This window comes from Scyliorhinus torazame, chromosome 4 (genome assembly GCF_047496885.1).
Source record: "Scyliorhinus torazame isolate Kashiwa2021f chromosome 4, sScyTor2.1, whole genome shotgun sequence".
Taxonomy (NCBI): domain Eukaryota; kingdom Metazoa; phylum Chordata; class Chondrichthyes; order Carcharhiniformes; family Scyliorhinidae; genus Scyliorhinus; species Scyliorhinus torazame.
In genome coordinates this window covers 367,796,437-367,817,448 of record NC_092710.1, presented here as the reverse complement: position 1 = coordinate 367,817,448, position 21,012 = coordinate 367,796,437, and the positions used below count along the sequence as shown (strand labels likewise).

General features: G+C 47.5%; 1 protein-coding gene across 1 annotated transcript; it reads right to left on the bottom strand.

Annotated features, from left to right (window-relative positions):
- Positions 1 to 795: 795 nt before the first annotated feature.
- LOC140411231 (heat shock protein HSP 90-beta-like) lies at positions 796 to 19,301 on the bottom strand. The gene is made up of 10 exons (XM_072500338.1): positions 19,126 to 19,301; positions 18,136 to 18,502; positions 13,499 to 13,656; positions 11,688 to 12,002; positions 9,910 to 10,075; positions 9,043 to 9,233; positions 6,196 to 6,343; positions 3,895 to 4,163; positions 2,626 to 2,959; positions 796 to 1,182 (listed from the first exon to the last, which is right to left on the bottom strand). Exons 1-10 carry the CDS (start codon positions 19,270 to 19,272, stop codon positions 1,073 to 1,075), a joined length of 2,205 nt encoding a protein of 734 aa, XP_072356439.1. The 5' UTR covers positions 19,273 to 19,301; the 3' UTR covers positions 796 to 1,072.
- Between the last annotated feature and the right edge of the window lie 1,711 nt (positions 19,302 to 21,012).

Here is a 21,012-nt window from a genome sequence, read left to right as displayed (position 1 = left end):
TGCTAAAAGAGATAGCTGAGGAAATTGTGGAGGCATTGGTGATGATCTTTCAGGTATCGCTGGAGGCAGGAAGGGTCCCAGAGGACTGGAAAGTAGCTAATGTAACACCACTGTTTAAGAAGGGAGGGAGGCAGAAGACATGAAATTATAGGCCGGTTAGCCTGACTTCGGTCATTAGTAAGATTTTAGAGTCTGTTATTAAAGATGAGATCATGAAGCACTTGGAAGTGCTTGATAAAATAGGACTGAGTCAGCACAGTTTCATCAAAAGGAGGTCATGTTGACAAATCTGTTAAGAGTTCTTTGAGGAGGTAACAAGGAAGTTAGACAAAGGAGAACCAGTGGACGTGATTTATTTTTATTTCCAGAAGGCCTTTGACTGTTAAATAAGTTAAGAGCCCATTGTGTAAAGGGTAAGATCCTGGCATGGATAGAGGATTGGCTGACTGGCAGAAGGCAGAGAGTGGGGATAAAGGGGTCTTTTTCAGGATGGCAGCCGGTGACTAGTGGTGTGCCTCAGGAGTCTGTGCTGGGACCACAACTTTTCACAATATACATTAATGATCTGGAAGAAGGCACTGTTGCTAAGTTTGCAGATGATGCAAAGATCTGTAGAGGGACAGGTAGTATTGAGGAAGCAAGGGGGCTGCAGATTGATTTGGACAAGCCAGGAGAGTGGGTACATGAATGAAATACAATCTGGAAAAGTGTGAGGTTATGCATTTTGAAAGGAGAATTTAAGCATAGTGGGAATAATGAGGAATTGCCCCCAGCACAATAAAACCACGCCCTCAGTTGCACCAGTAGTTTCGGATTTTATTTTACAGCAGAGCTGCAAAAGTATAAATGACATGCGTTTGAAAATAAAAAAAAAAGGACAGTAACATCTGATAACGACTGTAGTGCAAGACTCCGCCCCCTAAAGAGAGGAGGTCCAATCCACATTGATCTGATCAGACTGGTCAGACAATCATTACTTTACACACTGCACAACAGATCCTTTCAAAAGTCCAAATTAAATACAGTCCAATTGAATACACCAAGGAAGAATACAGAAAGGAAGAGAGCAGCTTTAGTCAACTTCCTCCATGCGGGATGCATCCTCATCTCCCTCCAGGGGTGGGATATCTTCAACAGGTTGTGGAGTGGTCTCTTCCACAGGCACCTCATCGTCATCAATACCTTTCAAAACAGAACAACAATTTAACACCACTGTAAAAATCTGAGTGTTAGTACAAGTCACCAATGCGCACAATCACTCTGCTACATGTGGTACACGATCTAATCCACATATTTTAACTGCAATTCATTTTGGAATGACAAGAGGGCCCATGGTCTTCTATAACACAGGAGTAGGTCCTGTTCAGTCTGTCGCACCATTCAATATGATGGCTGATTGGAATGGAGACCCCAAATACTTTGCCTGCACATAACACCCGACTCAAGTAGTCTATCAAAAACCTTTAATTTTAATAATCTTTTATTGTCACAAGTCGGTTTACATTAACACTGCAACAAGTTACTGTGAAAAGCCCCTAGTCGCCACATTCCAGCACCTGTTCGGGTCACATAGGGAGAATTCAGAATGTCCAATCCACCTAACAGCACATCTTTGGACTGTGGGAGGAAACCGGAGCACCCGGAGGAAACCCACGCAGACACTGGGAGAACATGCAGACTGCACACAGTGACCCAAGGCAGGAATCGAACCTGGTGCTGTGAAGCAACAATGCTAACCATGGTGCTACCATGCCACCCCACGGTAGCATGATCCAGTCACCCCATTCCACATACTAACCACTCGTCGTCTCAATCCATCTCAACGGTGCCCCCTGGTCTCTCCCACGAAACTTGCTCTCCATATTTAAGTCTCCTCAGGATTTTGTATGTTTCAATAAAATCACCTTTCATTCTAAACTCCAACAGGTACAGACCGGGCAGCAGGGTAGCACTGTGGTTAGCACAATTGCTTCACAGCTCCAGGGTCCCAGGTTTGATTCCCGGCTTGGGTCACGGTCTGTGCGGAGTCTGCACGTTCTCCCCGTGTGCGCTTGGGTTTCCTCCGGGTGCTCCGGTTTCCTCCCACAGTCCAAAGATGTGCAGGTTAGGTGGATTGGCCATGCTAAATTGTCCTGTGTGTCCAAAATTGCCCTTAGTGTTGGGTGGGGTTACTGGGTAATGGGGATAGGGTGGAGGTGTGGGCTTGTGTGCAGACTCGATGGGCCGAATGGCCTCCTTCTGCACTGTAAATTCTATGAGACCCAAATGAATCCCCATTTCAATAATATGCTGCTGGTCTATTTTTCCTGTCACAAGTGGGCAAGTTCACATTTACCCATGTTCTTATACTCCACCTGCCAATTTTTTGCCCACTTGTCTATGCCTCCTTGCAGACTCAGCAAATTTAACTATCAGATATTTTACACACTATATTGTAAAAGATGATGTGGAGATGCCGGCGTTGGACTGGGGTGAGCACAGTACAAAGTCTTACAACACCAGGTTAAAGTCCAACAGGTTTGTTTCGAATCACTAGCTTTTGGAGCGCTGCTCCTTCCTCAGGAGACTTCTTACTATATTGTAAAGAGCAGCAGTAATCTGCTTCTTTGCTCAGTAACCACTTACCCAGACCCAGCTTGATCATTCTGTAGATACGGTTAGAGTGAGTCTGTGGATCATCCAATGAAAACCCAGAGGACAACAGCGCAGTCTCGAAGAGCAGGATCACAAGGTCTTTAACAGCTTTGTCATTCTTGTCTACATCAGCTTTCTGCCTCAGAGTGTCCACGATTGGGTGGTCAGGGTTGATCTCCAGGTGTTTCTTGGCCATCATATAACCCATGGTTGAATTGTCCCTCAGGGCTTGAGCCTTCATGATCCTCTCCATGTTAGCAGTCCAGCCATAGGTGCTGGTCACAATGCAGCATGGGGAGGAGACAAGTCGGTTCGAAACAGTCACCTGAAACAGATTCCAATGTGTTAAAGTCACTCGCTTCTCCACTTAGTCACTGCTTCAGATGGGACTTGTCTATTGGTAACAGAACATTTCACCTCAAATGTGCCAGAGGTGCCCCTCCCTCTTTGCTGAGATACAATCTACTGCTAACAGCCACCAAATACCTCACCCAAATGGTCCCTTGTCCAGGCAATAATGTTAATGGTTGACTGCGGACACCGTACAGCAGCAGGGATCACAAGGGAACAAGTCCTAGGCTCAGCTCCCCTCTCTGGAGACAGCATGTTTAACATCAGTTAACACTGCTGGAAGGACCTGGATTTTATTCCAGTCATTTCTCAAGAGGTTGATTTTCAATTTCCCCATTGTTTTTTATCCATGGATGCTTAACGGACATGTATCTTTAAGTCAAGCAGCATAGAAAATGAGGAATTCAGAAAGTTACAACATAGTAAACAGCCCTGGGTTCCGGAATAGAATACCTTTTCCGGCTTCCAAGAGATAGGGCAGGATTCTGTTCAATTGATTCGCTGGTGGTCAATGAATTGGCCAAAAGGCCGTATTCTGCCCTGTAACAGGTGGTGACGGCTCCTATTTGAGCAGAAAAGGTTTTCAGGAGCTGTTTGAATCCTGAACACTTGGGAAGAACCTGCTCTCTGCTGAAAGGCTGTGAGGTGAATCTGCAATGAAACAATTACAGGCTGCAGACCTGGATCAGGAAGGTCTGCTTACAGACAGCCATATGAAACAAAGACTCTTTTGGGCAGCCAAGGCCCAAAGACTTGCGTCGAGATTCTTGGTCAAGGGAGCTGAAATTGACTGCACCCTAGTCCAGGGTGTCGTAACAAAAGATAATCCAAACATTACATGGCACAGGATAAGGGTCAAGACAATGATCTCTAAATGCTGTTGCTGTGAATTAACTCTCTCCAATTTACCTTCTCCACCTTCTTGTCCAGAATCTCCTTCATGAGCTTGCACAGGTTATCATACTTGGCTCGGTCTTCTTCGCGCTTTTTCTTCTCCTCATCATCCTCAGGCAGCTCAAGTCCCTCCTTTGTGACAGAGACAAGCTGCTTACCATCAAACTCCTTCAGCTGCTGCACACAGTATTCATCGATGGGCTCAGTCATGTATACCACCTCAAAGCCCCGCTTCCTGACACACTCCACAAAGGCAGAGTTAGCTACTTGATCTTTGCTTTCACCTGAAAAAAGGAACAGCATATGTTTTATCTCCATGGGTGAAATTAAGAACTGGACTGTAAGCTATCATGGCTGTAACCACTGGCTGGGCTGGTCCCTGCAGGCAGTTACTTTAAAAAAATATATTCATAGAATGTGGACATCACTGGCAAGGCCGGCATTTGCTGCCAATCCCCCAATTACCCTTGATCGGAGTTGCTTGAGACCAGTCAAGTATCAACTACACAGGTGTGTTCCTGGAGCCACACACATCCCAGCCAGGTAAGGGTGGCAGGTCTCCTTCCAGAGGATATTAGTTGTTATTTTGCTGCTGGACATGGTCTTTAAATGGCATTCTGCTGGTCAGAGTACACATTTCTCCCCTCTTTCAATACATTTGGTGATCAAAAAATCCATAAGCGCCTGGAACACTGTGTACATTTCCAGGCACCACACACACCAGTACAATCTTCGACATCGTTCATCACAGCTTTCTCCTCCTCGGTTATCCAGCTGAGTGGGATGCTGGCACCCTGTTCCTTCTCATTAGTGTCCCTCAAGGATCAAAAGTTGGCTCCAACCTATTTATGATCCACATGCTAGCCAGAGGCAGGTTATTTTTCACATGTACACTATCTGTATCATCACTGCTTTCCTCGATCCTTGCAACGGATGGGATTTTCAGGGACCAGACGGTGGGTGGGAAGGTCTCTTTCCTTGTGCTGTAAAAGTCTATGAATCTTTGAGCAAGCTCTTGGTCTCCTGTCCAATTTATGGAGCCGTATCTAAATTGGCTTCATAATGCTGTTGTCAAACACCTTGGAACCAAAGCTAGTTTTATTCAAAAGGATATATACTGACATTTGTAAGAGTACATGCTTGATAATTAGTAATGAGTCCACCCACAGAGCATCACTGGTGTCCCCATTCAAAAGAGAATTAGCTATTAATAGTAGCACTCCAAAGCAAGACAGCCTTCCATGAGCTACCACAGCTGGTCTGGGAACTGAACTCGATCATATTATACCAATATTACCAGCATGTGTTGAGAAGCTGAGAGCAGAGCTGATGGCAATGTACTTGTTTACACTAAAAAATAATCTCAGCCGTGAGATTAGTAATAAAAAACAAGTCAAGAGACACCCATATCTGTAACAAAGCAATGTTAAAGGCTCTGCTTTAATGAAGTGGGAATATTTCTGGTTTGGAATGTGCCAGATGAACAGTTGAGACTTGCTCACATCAGGTTTAGCTGCATGCTGGTAACTTGTTGTAATAATCTATTTTAAAGGATAGACAACACCAGGACAGGCTCCAACTTCCATGGTTTTAACAAAGAACTCGTCATAGCAAAAATTAATGTTTACAGCAGTGAGCGACAATGAAACATTTTGTAAGAGAAAGGTTCAAGAATGGCTGACATCAGCACCTTCCGTTAATGGCAGAGGGACAAGTAACTTGGGATAGTCTAGAAAAACAACAGCGTCAAACTCACTGCTCACAAAACCACATCTTGGACATGTTGTCAAGTATCTTGTAGCAGAACAATGTATTGCCCAAGTTTGGTGTCTGGGAAATTCAATGCTTTCATATTAACAGACATTATTCAAGATTTTTTCCAAGTTTTACAACGGGTCAGATTATGAAGAGATTATGGATTCTTTGAAATTTATACAGGTACGGGATGGTTGAATAGAGGAATTTTAGTGTGTGTGAAATTTTCCACAGCGATAGGAGAAATCTAAAACAATCAGAGCCAAGCCATTCAGGAGAGAAGTTAGGAAAGACTCCTTCACACACTGGGTAGAACTCCACTTACAAAAACAGCCCAATTTTAAACCAGAGAGCAATACATTTTTCCTAGACAAGATGTTCAAGAATATGGAGCAAACATGATCTTACTGCATAGAAGTCAGTCTCAAGGGGCTGAACGGCCTACTGTTCATTTCATTCACTTGCATTACAAAGCAAGCAGAGGTCGTGTGGTGCTGCTCATCAGACCCACACTCTCCTCTAATCAGCAAACCAGATATTTCTCACTGGACCACAACTCACCGGTTATATAGTAGATGCACTTCTGGTTTTCCTTCATTCGGGAGACATAGTCTGATAATGGGGTGAGCTCGTCTCCACACTGCGAGGTGTGGTAACGCAGCATTTCAGACAGCTTCTTGCGATTCTGGGAGTCCTCATGGATCCCCAGCTAGGAGTTAAAGAAAGGATAACAGTTATTACACCATCTTACATCAAGAATTACAAGTTCAGAATTTTAAAAACGCATTGTCTAAATGGGGAGATGGCAGACCTCTTGAGGTAGAGGGATCTGGGTGTCTGAACAAACAGATACAGCAAGTCATTAGGAAAGCTTAGACTGCCATTAAGACCAATGAGATTTTTTTTTCTTCAAGAGCCCTTGCTGTGTGTGGTTTATATAAATGATTGCCATTGTAGGGTTGATTCACAGATGATATGAAAATTGGTAAATAGTGAGGATCGCCTTCGATTACAGGATACAGACTGGCTGGTCAGATGGGCTGATCAGTGGCAAATGGAATTCAATCAGGATAAGTGTGAGTTGATGTACTTGGGCAGGACGAAAAAGGCAAGGGAATACATGATAAACGGAAGCACCGAGGATCAGAGGGATCTTGATGCGCATGCACACTGCTCCCTGAAGGTAGCAGAGCAGGTGGATAAAGTGGCTCAGAAAGTATATGGTATACTTGCCTTTATTAGCTGAGGAGTCCGAGAGCAGGGAGGTTATGTGGGAATTGTACAAAATGTTGGTTAGGCCACAGCAGTATTGTGCAGTTCTGGAATTCACATTATAGGAGGGATGAGATAGCACTGGAAAGGGTACAGAGGAAATTCACCAGATGGTGCTTGGGCTGGAAAGTTTTAGTTATGAAGAGAGATTGGATAGACTGGGATTGTTTTCTTTGGAACAGAGGAGACGGTGGGGTGAGAGAGAGAACACATGAACAAAGGAAATTACAGCTTCGGCCTGCCAAGCCTGCACCAACCATGCTGCCCGTCTAACCCAAAACCTTCTTCACTTCCAGGGTCTATTTCCATCCTGTTCATGTTTTTGTCAAGACGCCCCATAAACATCACTATTGTACCTGCTTCCACCACCTCCTCCTTCCCTTGCACATCTCTAAACTTCCCCAAACACCATAAATCTATGTTTCCTAGTAATTGACTCTTCTACCCTGGGGAAAAACGTCCTGACCATTCCCCTCAATTTTGTAGATTCCTATCAGGTCGCCCCTCAACCTCCGTCACTCCAATGAGAACAAACCAAGTTTATCCTATCGCTCCTTACAGCTAATGCCCTCCACGCCAGGCAACATCCTGGTAAACCTCTTCTGTACCCTCTCCAAAGCATCCACGTCATTCTGGTAGCATGGCGACAAGAATGGAACACAATATGGCCTAACTAAGGTTCCATAAAGCTGCGATATGCCTTCTTGTGGACCTGTACACCCAGATCCCTCTGCCTATCAATACTCTTCAGGGTTCTGCCATTTACTGTATATTTTCCACCTGAGACGTATGAAATTATGAGGGATATACACGAGAAGCTTTTCTTCGTGGAGGGATCAATGACTGGGGGGGCATTGATTTAAGATAAGGGGCAGGGGGTCTAGAGGGGATGGGAGGGAAAACCGTTTTATCCAGAGGGTGGTGGGAGTCTGGAACTAAGAAGTATTTAGATGAGCATTTTCAATGCCAAGGCATACAAGGCTATGGGCCAGGTGCTTGTTTGTGACTGGCACAGACACAATGGGCCAAAGGGCCTTTTCTGTGCTGCAGGTGTACGACTGAAGATGAAGTCTTCAGAATTCCCTTCCTCAAAGGGCAGAAGCAAAGGCTTTAAATAGTTTGAAAACAAGAGTAGATAGATTCTTGATTACATAGATACATAGAAGACAGGAGCAGGCCGTTTGGCCCTTCAAGCCTGCTCCACCATTTATCACGATCATGGCTGATCATCCAACTCAATAGTCTAATCCTGCTTTCTCCCCATAACCTTTGATTCCACTCGCCCCAAGTGCTATATTAACACGGGGATGAAAGATTATTGGGGGTAGGTAGGAATGGGTGGTTGAATGGCTGATTGGGGGGAGGAATGGGCGGTTGAATGGCTGATTGGGGTAGGTAGGAATGGGCGGTTGAATGGCTAATTGGGGGGAGGAATGGGTGGTTGAATGGCTGATTGGGGGTAGGAATGGGCGGTTGAATGGCTGATTGGGGTAGGTAGGAATGGGCGGTTGAATGGCTAATTGGGGGGAGGAATGGGTGGTTGAATGGCTGATTGGGGGTAGGAATGGGCGGTTGAATGGCTGATTGGGGTAGGTAGGAATGGACGGTTGAATGGCTAATTGGGGGGAGGAATGGGTGGTTGAATGGCTGATTGGGGGGAGGAATGGGCGGTTGAATGGCTGATTGGGGTAGGTAGGAATGGACGGTTGAATGGCTAATTGGGGGGAGGAATGGGTGGTTGAATGGCTGATTGGGGGTAGGAATGGGCGGTTGAATGGCTGATTGGGGTAGGAATGGGCGGTTGAATGGCTGATTGAATTGTATGACGGAACAGACCTGGGGGGGGGGGGGGGGGGGTGACCTACTGCCATCCCTCACCGTACGTGTGCAGCGAGAGAACGATTTGAGTTGCACATTTAATGGGTTAATCTACACCCTCTATACTGTAGGCCCTTCAGCAATTCAATAAATAGTGATTAGACATTTGTGCCAGGACAATGGAGGTGAAATTCCCAGGAAGGAAACTGCACTCACCAAGTAGAGAGCCCCACTCTTCCCCACCCCCCCTGCTTTTTGCCCTTCATACAAACAGCAGGCCAATACGAAGCAGGAGCTTCTTCCTCCTTTTGCCCGTACCTTCAGGTTCTTGGAGAACTGCTCATAGAATTTCTTATAGTTTTCCTTGTCCTCTGCCAGCTCAGAGAAGAGCTCCATGCACTTCTTGACAATGTTCTTGCGAATGACCTTCAGGATTTTGCTCTGTTGAAGCATTTCTCGGGAAATATTCAAGGGCAGGTCCTCAGAGTCCACCACACCACGAACAAAGTCTGCGTTAAGACAATCAGTCACATCAGACATGAACCAAAAGGGTCTTAATGACAAAAGACAGAGTCCAAGAGAGCCAGGTATCTGGGCTTACACCACTGAAATAACACACACTGAACTTTAGACTTCCAAGTTTAGCGGAAGTCAGACTATAGAATTCTACGCATAAAAAGAATACCAGTCAATCACTCACCTTTCACACACACTGGGCTGATTGAGAAGCTTTCACAAATGATCAATGTCATGGCAGGATGCACTACATTAGTGCACCCTGCTACATGTACTAGCTGAATAAATTTGTTTGGACTACAGCCAGAGCACCCCAAAAACAGCTGTTACTGGGATGACCAGATTGGCAGACATGAACGACCACATCTGCTGCACTGTAACTCAGAACATGCGGTGCACAAGTTCGAGGCTAACTAAAGGAAGCCACAAGAGCTAATAAAAACAAAGGCAATAAGAGATTTGTGGAGGTATAATTTCTGAACAGGAATCCCTGAAACTGGAAGTCAATATCCAGTAGCCTACACCAAACAGTAGTACCATGAGGGGAACATTCCACCACCTGTACCCAAATCAGAAAGGCCACACAACACATTTATTAAAACACTCATACTCTGGGATCAGTTCCTCACAGCTGTCCATGGCCCACAACACACTTATTAAAATACTCACTCAGATACTCAGGGATCAGCTCCTCACAACTGTCCATGATGAAGACTCGGCGCACATAAAGCTTGATGTTGTTCTTCTTCTTCTTGTTTTCAAATAGGTCAAAGGGAGCCCTCCTGGGAATGAACAGGAGGGCACGAAATTCCAGCTGGCCCTCAACAGAGAAATGCTGAGGGGAAAAGCCACAAATTATTCTCAGAGCTAACCAACCTCTGCTATCTTTATTTCATGACAAATATCTGGCGACAAGGTCAGGTACAGGGAATGTTCAGGATGGTCTTCGGGATGGACTTTGAATTGCCTGAAATGATTCTGACTGAAGATTTCAAGTCCCAGGCAGTCAAATTAAAGTGAAGTTGAATCATAGAATTTACAGTGCAGGCCATTCAGCCCCTCGAGTCTGCACCAATCCTTGGAAAGAGCACCTACTTAAGCGCACACCTCCACCCTATCCCCATTACCCAGTAACCCCACCAAACCTTTTTGGACACGAAGGGACAGTTTATCATGGCCAATCCACCTAACCTGCACATCTTTAGACAGGAGGAGGAAACCGGAGCACCCGGAGGAACCCACGCAGACACGGGGAGAAAGTGCAGACTCCAGTCGCCCGAGGCCGGAATTGAACCCGAGTCAGTGGAGCTATGAGGTAGCAGTGCTAACCAATATGCCACCCTAGGAACAGGCACAAGTTATTCAACCCATCGAGCCTGCAATTAGATCATGACTGATCACCCATCTCCGCTCCACTTCCCTTCATGGTCGCCGTATCACTGAATGTCACTGGTTCCAGAAATCTATCAATTTCAGTCTTGAACATGCTCAATGCTGGGGTAGAGAATTCCAAAGCTTCACTGCCTCATCCCAGTCCCAAATGGCCCTACCCCTTATCCTGGAGCTATGCTCCTGGTTTTAGACTCACCGGCCACCATCACACACTGAACATTTGGTAAGTTACAATGAGGCTACCCCTCATTTTTCAAAACACAGACCCAGAGTCAATCTCTCCTAAAACCCAATCTGGTGAACCTGTTACACGCACTCTATGACACCAAAATCCTTTCTTTGAGAGAAGGGGACGAAAACCAAACACATTACTCCCAGTGGGGTCTCACCAAGGCTCTCTACAAACTGTAGCAAGGCATTTTTACTTCTGCACTCTGATGGGAAAGGGTCGTCAATTAACGAATAACAGTCACCAGGGAGCTGTGTTTCTGCCAGTGTCAAACCAATAATTATCTTTATTAGTGTCACAAGTAGACTTACATTAATGCTGCAATGAAGTTACTGTGAAAAGCCCCTAGTTGCCGCACTCCGGCACCTATTCGGGTACACGGAGGGAGAAAGCCCACGCAGATACGGGGAGAATGTGTAGGCTCCGCAGTGACCCAAGCCGGGAAGCAGCATGGGCTTAGCATTGATCAGAAGCCGAACGGGACTAGCCACATTAATACGGAGGCTACCAGGGCAGGTCAAAGGCTAGGAATCCTATGGCGACTAACCCACCTCCTGTCCCCCACCTACAAGGCACAAGTCAGGAGTGTAATGGAATACTCTCCACTTGCCTGGATGAGCGCAGCCCCAACACTCAAGCTCGACACCATCCAGGACAAAGCAGCCCACTCGATTGGATCTCACCCACAAGAATTACATGGGAGGATACTAAAAACAGTTTTGTTAGTCCAGCTGGCAGTCTCCAAGTAGTGTTATTTGCTTCTATCCCACAATATACATGGCATGTTAAAGATGTTACAGTGCACTCAAAATCAGGTTAAACCTGCCTTCACAGCAAGATGGTCCTCCCAATCATTAGTGAGGCTCTTGTAGAACTCGCCATACTCCTCCTGTGTGATGTCATCAGGATTGCGAGTCCAAATGGGTTTTGTTTTGTTCAGCTCCTCTTGGTCAATATATTTCTCTTTGATCTTCTTGGTCTTTTTCTTGTCCTTCTTTTCACCATCTTCTTCCTCATCAGAACCTACATCTTCAATCTTGGGCTTCTCTCCTTCATCCATATCCGCACCATCCTCTTTCTCAGGCTTTTCCTCAGTTTCAGCCTCATCGTCACTGATCTCCTTTTCCCGTTCCTTCTCAACCTGAAGAAAACAAGTCACAACATCAGTAAACATCCCACCACCACTTCTTCCAAAATCTACAAGAAACAGGCACTTAAATTGATAGTTAGCCCAACGTGAAGAAGAACTGTCCCTTTTGAATTGAAAACTTGTCACAAGTAGGCTTCAAATGAAGTTACTGTGAAAAGCCCCTAGTCGCCACATTCCGGCGCCTGTTCGGGAGGCTGTTACAGGAATCGAACCGTGCTGCTGGCCTGCCTTGGTCTGCTTTCAAAGCCAGCGATTTAGCCCTGTGCTAAACAGACCCTCAGTGAGATGGTGGAAAATGAAAATCACACTATGATGTAACAGACTGAATGTCAGGCAATGACATTTCCACACATGCTCTAATTTTACAACAAAGAACAAATGGCAGAGAGGAAAACATGAGAACGATTAAAGCACTGAGCACATGGAATGATAAACGCAGCAGTCTAACAAGGGCAAGCAAGAGCTAATTGAGATGCAGCCTGGAGTGCAATCATCACTGGAATTGGGCTGTGGAAAAGTATTGAAGCAGGACTCACATTTATTTTACTGAGTAACAAACATCACTTGTGATGCCAGCAGTGTGAAACAGCAAGGTTCACCTGTCGCTCAGAGATAATCTAGATTAGCTACATTTCAGGGCCCACACACACACAAAGTTTACGCGATATGCAATGTGAAATGATCTGATCAGACAAGCCATTATCACACAGGCCATCTTTGATGGGCCCAATTTCAGTATCAAGCTTGCAGTGAGCAAATGACTCAGGCCCTATTTACAAGTTTGTTGATACGGTCAATCTTATAGTGTGCAGAACTGTAAGAATCCCAGTGTGTGTATTGACCACTGAAGATAAGCTTGTGGTAGATCTGGTTAGAGAACCCCCAGCAGATTCCTCAATTAGTACATCAAAGGAAAGGGAGCTTATTTGACTGTTCCAATTTCAAACGGTGAATTTGAGCACAGGTGGAGACCATAAGGAAATTCTTACGTGCTGCTACAGATTTAAATATGACAAACGTTATCATCCATATGTCAGAAATACAAAAGGGGAAAGACGTTGGGTATTATTCCATCAAACCCAACAAAGGAGCTTGCAAGAGCTGGCCAAGTAGGAATTCCATGGCAATACCCATCTATTTGAGCATACATGGTGTTAAACTCAACATTGTCCAGTCCGCAAGTCCAATGAACACAGATTCAGGTAATGGCGAGTGGTCTAGATCACCACGGTATAATGTTGCAGTTCAAATATTTATGGCTCCTTATTGGTGAATACGTAGTAATGCCTTTTTTCAGCGATACTCCAACTCCAATTTCAGTTTTCTGGTACAACCACCAGAGCTGGAAAATGCACCCGGCAAAATAAATGGAGATTTCCACGGTATTGATACACACGCTAAGGACCGGATTACAATGTGAACAGAGTTGGGGAGTGCATTTAAACAATACAAGACTCTAAAGGGAAAGTCAACATCTCAGTACTTACAAAGAGTGTAATAGGATAACCTATGAACTGAGAGTGTTTCTTCACAACCTCTTTGATCCTCTTTTCCTCTAGATACTCAGCCTGATCTTCTTTCAGGTGCAGAACCACCTTTGTACCACGGATGACTGCATCAGCAGAGTCTTCCCCATCACCCTTTCCTAAAAGACAAAACAAAGGATTAATAATTGGAGAGAAAGCTGTTCTTGGAAAAAGCATCTCAAGATTAACAAAGCAGTATTGAAAGGAACAGAAGGCAGCCATGCAACTAATGCTACCAGCCATGGCAGCACTCAGATGCCGGAGTCATCAGCAATGGGAATACTGCCTGGATTCTTCACCCCTAACCTATGGGCACAGATCCTTACTGCCAAGATCAGCCAACGCAGCACTCAAAGGATAACTCAACACCTTCAGTATTGCACTAAATAGTTCTTCCTTTCTGCAGTGACTAGTTGGATTGCTACCACATCTTTATATACTATGATGAGATTGCCAGTTTTAGTTTCTGCCAAACAGTCACGTGTTTAAAAAGCAGTTCCGCGATGGTGTGCATTTTCCAGACTGGCCAAAGCATTAGAAGCACAGTAAGAAAATCCAGGAAGTAGTACCATGGGCGAGTAGGGACTGTGTAAAAGTAGCCAAGTTCTTAGTCAATGTGCCATGTGTATGAAGCTTGCTGACCAGCAGCAGCCTAATTTCCAAACCATGAGCTGCTGAACTCAAGTCAGAATGTGCAATATAACATATTAAATACGGTGGGATTTCAACTTGCACTGCCAGCAATGCCGACAAGCTGTTACTCGGCGATACAGGAGTATCGAGCAGGTGACAGGAAGAACACCAGGTTATAGTGCCTGAACAAGTGAACATTTTAATGAAGGGCCCATCAGTTTGATATAAAGTTGGCAGTTTTCCTGCCAGGGGACTGTCACTTTACTGCCCGTGTTTAGGATGGTGACAGCAGGTGCATCAATAAATTAATCCCATTACAGACTATTCCAAATCAATCCAGCGTCATCAGTTACACATTTTCTTAATGAACCTTCCTGCGTGTCAGGAAGCCTTGAATGGATTAGGGAGTTTTATCTCTGTCAAATCCACTGTCCAATTTGGAGAACAGCAAATAATCCCATGATCAAATAAGTTAATCGTGTCAGGGCACCTGCTCCTGATTAGCAACGCCATGTGCCTGTCACAATATAAAACGGCTGAGATCAGAATCAATCGAGTCACTAGCTGCAGAAGAGGGAGCTGCTCTCACCATGAGTGGCACATGCAAGCGGTCAGTTTCTGCATACTCTCAGAAAAGATCAAGACATCGATCTAACAGCACCAGCATGTACCCCATGCCCAGCATTCCAGAGTACCCAGGCTACCAAAGTCTCAAGGTGAGTGTGATTAAGTTCAATGTTTTACTCTTGCCTTGTCCAGAGAATCACAAATCCTCTTTACTATCAGAACCTCATCACAACTGGAATAACTTCCAGTTGATGATATTCCTTGGAGTATGTCTGATTGGTTTGATGGAATGATGTCTCACTCATGACATTTGCTAGGTCAAGAGCTCCATGGAAGAATTTCCATGGTGACTTGCTGTCCCTGCAGCTGGTAAAGATGTTGGAAGGGGGTGATTTCTGAGCAGTGGATCTTGCAGATGGCACAGCGCTGCCAGGTTTCAATGGATGGCAGATTTGGTGCCAGTCTCAGGCTGTTTTGTTCTGGATGTTGTTGGAGCTGTTCTCACCCAGGCAAAAGAGTTCGAAAGTTTTGATGCAGAATTCAAAATTCATTTACATGTCTGGTCTGGTTAAATTTCAGATCAATGATGACCCCAGGATACTGGTGGGCACTCCACTGGAGATGGTCATTGTCTGACACTTATAGCACAAATATTACTTGCCACTGATCAGCCCAAGGTTTACTGCACATAGACGCGACTGCATCAGTGAATCGAACGAACACTGCAGTCATCAGCAAATCACCTCAGGGTCCAGAATATTGCCACTGAAGCCGAAGTTTTACTCAATCTCCAAGAAAAACTCCAGCAGACCAGTCCTTTCCCAACACTAGCCTGCATCCTGTCTGAAGAATTGCATGAGTTCTGGTAGAGAAGGTGTAATTTAGATAGTAATGAGCAAGAAAACATAGCCAGATGTTTGTTAGTCTTAATAATCCATCCAGATTTAGGCATCAAGATTTAATTTGAGGAATACTAACCAATTCTCATTTCCTTAACTTTAGCCTACAAAGTGCCTGCCAGTCAGACTTTATTCCAGCCCGATTCTCAACATTTCCAGCTGGAAGGGGAACACCATCTCCCACAAAACATCAACACAGTCGCCATTCACTCCCTCGTCAAATGGAGCCTCGCAGGATTGGCTGGGGATTACACATTCCAGAGCTCCAACAAGAACACTGGACAATTCCGTGATCAGAGTCTGGAAGAGTACTTCAACGAGAGACTAATGAAATTGAAGTACTGCAACATCCAGGCACCCAGACCACAATCCTATTTTCACGCAAGTCAGCACGGGGACATCAGAAATGTTTCAAAGCTGTGCAGTAACAGTAGTTCACAATACAAATGAGAACATGGGCGGGCAAGTTTCAAACCACTAACTTCGACAGACATTGCAACAGAAATTGTTGGTATTTGCTCATGCTTGGATGTTGCGCTCAACGTTTTCAGGTCTGAGCACTTCACAACTGGAGAATAAACCCAAACTTATTCCTCCCAGTTTAACTGGCAGCAATAAAGCTGGACTCATTCAACTGGGTTGGGTGCTCCTGATCCACTGTTGAGACGCACACCATGTTACTCTAATCAATGTGCTCTCTGCCGTTAACATGTAGGCCAAGTGCTTAAACAAGTTTGTTGAATTTCAGATCAGTATTTTCTGTGCAGCTATGTAGACTCCGTCATACGTATGGTTTAAGACCATAGAGCAATCAGCCACTTACAGCAAGGGATGTCATCTGGGCCAATTAAATTGTCGAAGAACGTATGAAAGATTACAGATCTATTAATAGATCCCAATGATAAAAACAGGGATTGGGGAGGGTCTCGGAGATATACAAGTTGATGGAATGGGAAGGAGTCCCTATCAGGGAGGTGAAGAGGAAGTGGGAAGAGGAGCTGGAGGAGAGAGTTGGAAATCGAATTATGGGAAAGGCTTGTGCCAGACTTATGGTCCAGTTCAAGGTGGTTCATAGGGCCCACATGACGGTAGCCCGGATGAGCAAGTTTATTGAGGAAGTGGAGGATAGGTGCGGACGCTGTGGGGGGGGGGGGGGGGGGGGAAGAGAGAAAGGGAAGCCCGGCGATCATGTACATGTGTTCTGGGCGTGTCCGAAGTTGAGGGGATTCTGGCAGGGATTTGCAGACGTTGTGTCAGAGGTCCTGGAAGGGAGGGCGACTCCAAGTCCAGGATTGGCAATATTTGGGGTAGCGGAAGATCCAGAACACAGAGGGATGCCGATGTTCTGGCCTTCTCCTCCCTGCTGGCCAGACGGATTTTGCTGGGATAGACTTGGAACCGCCAAAGTCAGGAGCGTGGGTCAGCGACATGGCGTGGTTTTTCAGGCTGTAAAAGATTAAGTTCGCCTTGAGAGATCAATTGGGGGGGGGGGGGGGGGGGGGGGGGGGGGGAGGGAGGAGAAGAGGAAAATGGGAGGCATGGTAGTGTAAGCCAAGGACAGGGAATTTAGTAATTATTAGTTAACGAGTAATTAGGAAATAGGGCGGGGCTAGTAGGGGACGTTGTCTTTAGGTTTTTTTGCGTGTGTCGGCCCGCGCAGTTGTTTAAGGAATGTTAAAAAGTGTTAAAACTGAAAATTAAAAATCCTTCAATAAAATATTTTCTTAAAAAAATGGGTCCCAATGATACTCTCATTGAAACATGTGACTGTAAATACTTACCACTCAATCATATTTCAAAACATGCTGTGCTGAAGTGTTGCCGTTTAATTAAATGCATGTACACTGACATTTCTATCCAGAATGCTAGCAAAAGGCAGTTGGAATCCATACAGCATAGGACTGTATGAATGGTGCAGGAGGCGATTTGGCCCATAGAGTCTGCATCTCTCAGAGCACCCTGCCCAGCAGGCCCACATCCTCACAGCTCCATCTAACTGTTATAAAGACACAAAGGGACAATCCACCTCATCTGCATATCTTTGGGCTGTGGGGGAAAACCGTAGCACTCGGAGGAAACCCATGCACAGGGAGCGCATGCAAACTCCAGAGTCATCCAAGGCCGGAACTGAACCCATGCCCCCTGCAGAGCGACAGTAGTGCTAACCACTATTGAATGGCAGAGCAGGCCCCCCTCCTCCTAATTCTTCAGATTTTCTGCTTTAAAAAAAAAAAACAAATTTACATACCTCTTGGAAGTTGACCCTTGCACTGGAATAAAAGACAGTCACCTCAATCAAGTAGCCATAATTCAGGCTTGTAAACTACACACATCAACCCACCCGCAATATCAAGGAAATGGGAATCCTGCTTTATCCCACAGCTGTCCTGACTGGGATCAGCACAATTTCAGAGTTACAGACTACATCTCATGCAGCCAGACTATCAACTGCAAACAACCCACCCAGTTTTCACTGCTCCTTCCCCATTTATTACTCACCAGTATAAGTTTTGACAGTGAAGGAGCCACCAGCTGATGATTCCCAGGCATATGCCTCATCGTCATTGTGCTTGGTGAGCACTGTAACCTTCTCAGCCACCAAGTAGGCAGAATAGAAGCCAACACCAAACTGGCCAATCATTGAAATATCTGCACCAGCCTGCAGAGCTTCCATGAAGGCTTTGGTGCCAGACTTGGCAATGGTGCCCAAGTTGTTGATCAGATCAGCCTTGGTCATCCCGATCCCAGTGTCGATGACGGTGAGGGTACGTTCGCGCAGGTTGGGGATGATTTCAATCTTCAGATCCTTGCCAGTTTCCAATTTTGAAGGATCGGTCAAGCTTTCATATCGGATCTTGTCCAGAGCCTACAGAATAAAATGCAAGCAAATCATATCAAAATAAACAAAATGGCTGAACGTCAAACAGCCAAAATGAAACAAAAACAGTTATAAGAATGAAAAGATGAAACCCCTCCTACATATCCGTGAGGCGGCTTTGGGAGGGAATTCTAAAAGTTCAAACTAAAGGCGGCTACAAAATTGATTTCCAAAGAGGATGGAACACACCGATCTCCGGAACAGGGAGTGGAGAAAGGGACTGTCAATCAGCAGATCGGAGGGCGAGGAATTTACAAGGAGTCTGAAGCCAGTTCAGACGGTTGAGTTTTAGGAGTATGGAATGGTGGCACAAGATGGGCAACATTGCAGAGGAAACCAAATAATCTTAAGCTTCACAGTGCAGAAGGAAACCATTCAGCCCATCAAGTCAGTGGAAGAGCATTCTCTGTAGCCCTATTCCTCAGTCTTATGAGAGAAGAGCCCATGGTATTTGAGCTCTGGCTTCACAGCTCCAGGGTCCCAGGTTCAATTCCCGGCTCGGGTCAGTGTGTGGAGTCTGCGTGGGTTTCCTCCCATAAAATAGAGAATTAGCTAATGGGCAGAAACATGGCCACACTGTCAGCAATGCAACAAGAGAAACAGAAACTCACATCAGAGGAATTGGAGATAAGTTCCCGGAGGAAGATTTCTTTGTTAGAATAGAAGGTGTTGATGATCAATGACATGAGCTGAGCAATCTCAGCCTGAAATGCAAAGGTCTCCACCTCATCATCAACGGTGCAAATTTCTTCAGGCATCTGGGGTGGGGGGGGCAAAGCAGAAGACAATCCATCAAAAACTCGCTATTCATTGTACACCAGACTGTCATACTTCATTATCTCAAGGGTGTCCATCCACAGTTCAAAGGTCAGTTGCAGCTTCTAATTTGGATTTATTCACCTGGCAAGTGACAGAACTAAAGGCGAGGGCAGAGGGGTGTGCGCGGGGGGAGCAGAGGGGTGTGCGCAGGGGGGGGGGGGCAGAGGGGTGTGCGCGGGGGGGGCAGAGGGTGTGCGCAGGGGGGGGGGCAGAGGGGTGTGCGCGGGGGGGGCAGAGGGGTGTGCGCGGGGGGGCAGAGGGGTGTGCGCGGGGGGAGGAGAGGGCAGAGGGGTGTGCGCGGGGGGGGCAGGGGAGTGTGCGCGGGGGGAGGGCAGGGGAGTGTGCGCGGGGGGAGGGCGGCAGGGGAGTGTGCGCGGGGGGAGGGGGGGCAGGGGAGTGTGCGCGGGGGGAGGGGGGGCAGGGGAGTGTGCGCGGGGGGAGGGGGGGCAGGGGAGTGTGCGCGGGGGGAGGGGGGGCAGGGGAGTGTGCGCGGGGGGAGGGGGGGCAGGGGAGTGTGCGCGGGGGGAGGGGGGGCAGGGGAGTGTGCGCGGGGGGAGGGGGGGCAGGGGAGTGTGCGCGGGGGGAGGGGGGGCAGGGGAGTGTGCGCGGGGGGAGGGGGGGCAGGGGAGTGTGCGCGGGGGGAGGGGGGGCAGGGGAGTGTGCGCGGGGGGAGGGGGGCAGGGGAGTGTGCGCGGGGGGAGGGGGGGCAGGGGAGTGTGCGCGGGGGGGAGGGGGGGCAGGGGAGTGTGCGCGGGGGGAGGGGGGGCAGGGGAGTGTGCGCGGGGGGAGGGGGGGCAGGGAGTGTGCGCGGGGGGAGGGGGGGGGGGCAGGGGAGTGTGCGCGGGGGGAGGGGGGGCAGGGGAGTGTGCGCGGGGGGAGGGGGGGCAGGGGAGTGTGCGCGGGGGGAGGGGGGGCAGGGGAGTGTGCGCGGGGGGAGGGGGGGCAGGGGAGTGTGCGCGGGGGGAGGGCAGAAGTGTGTGTGTAGTGACTGAGGTGTGTGCAGGGTGTGTAGTGACTGAGGTGTGTGCAGGGAGTGTAGTGACTGAGGTGTGTGCAGTGACTGAGGTGTGCGCAGGGAGTGTAGTGACTGAGCTGTGTGCAGGGTGTGTAGTGACTGAGGTGTGCGCGGGGGGGAGGGGCAGGGGAGTGTGCGCGGGGGGGAGGGCAAGGGAGTGTGCGCGGGGGGAGGGCAAGGGAGTGTGCGCGGGGGGAGGGCAAGGGAGTGTGCGCGGGGGGAGGGCAAGGGAGTGTGCGCGGGGGGAGGCAAGGGAGTGTGCGCGGGGGGAGGGCAAGGGAGTGTGCGCGGGGGAGGGCAGGGGAGTGTGTGTAGTGACTGAGGTGTGTGCAGGGGAGTGTAGTGACTGAGGTGTGTGCAGGGTGTGTAGTGACTGAGGTGTGTGCAGGGAGTGTAGTGACTGAGGTGTGTGCAGGGAGTGGAGTGACTGAGGTGTGTAGTGACTGAGGTGTGTGCAGGGACTGAGGTGTGTGCAGGGACTGAGGTGTGTGCAGGGACTGAGGTGTGTGCAGGGACTGAGGTGTGTGCAGGGACTGAGGTGTGTGCAGGGACTGAGGTGTGTGCAGGGACTGAGGTGTGTGCAGGGACTGAGGTGTGTGCAGGGACTGAGGTGTGTGCAGGGTGTGTAGTGACTGAGGTGTGCGCAGTTGGAGGGCAGAGGTGA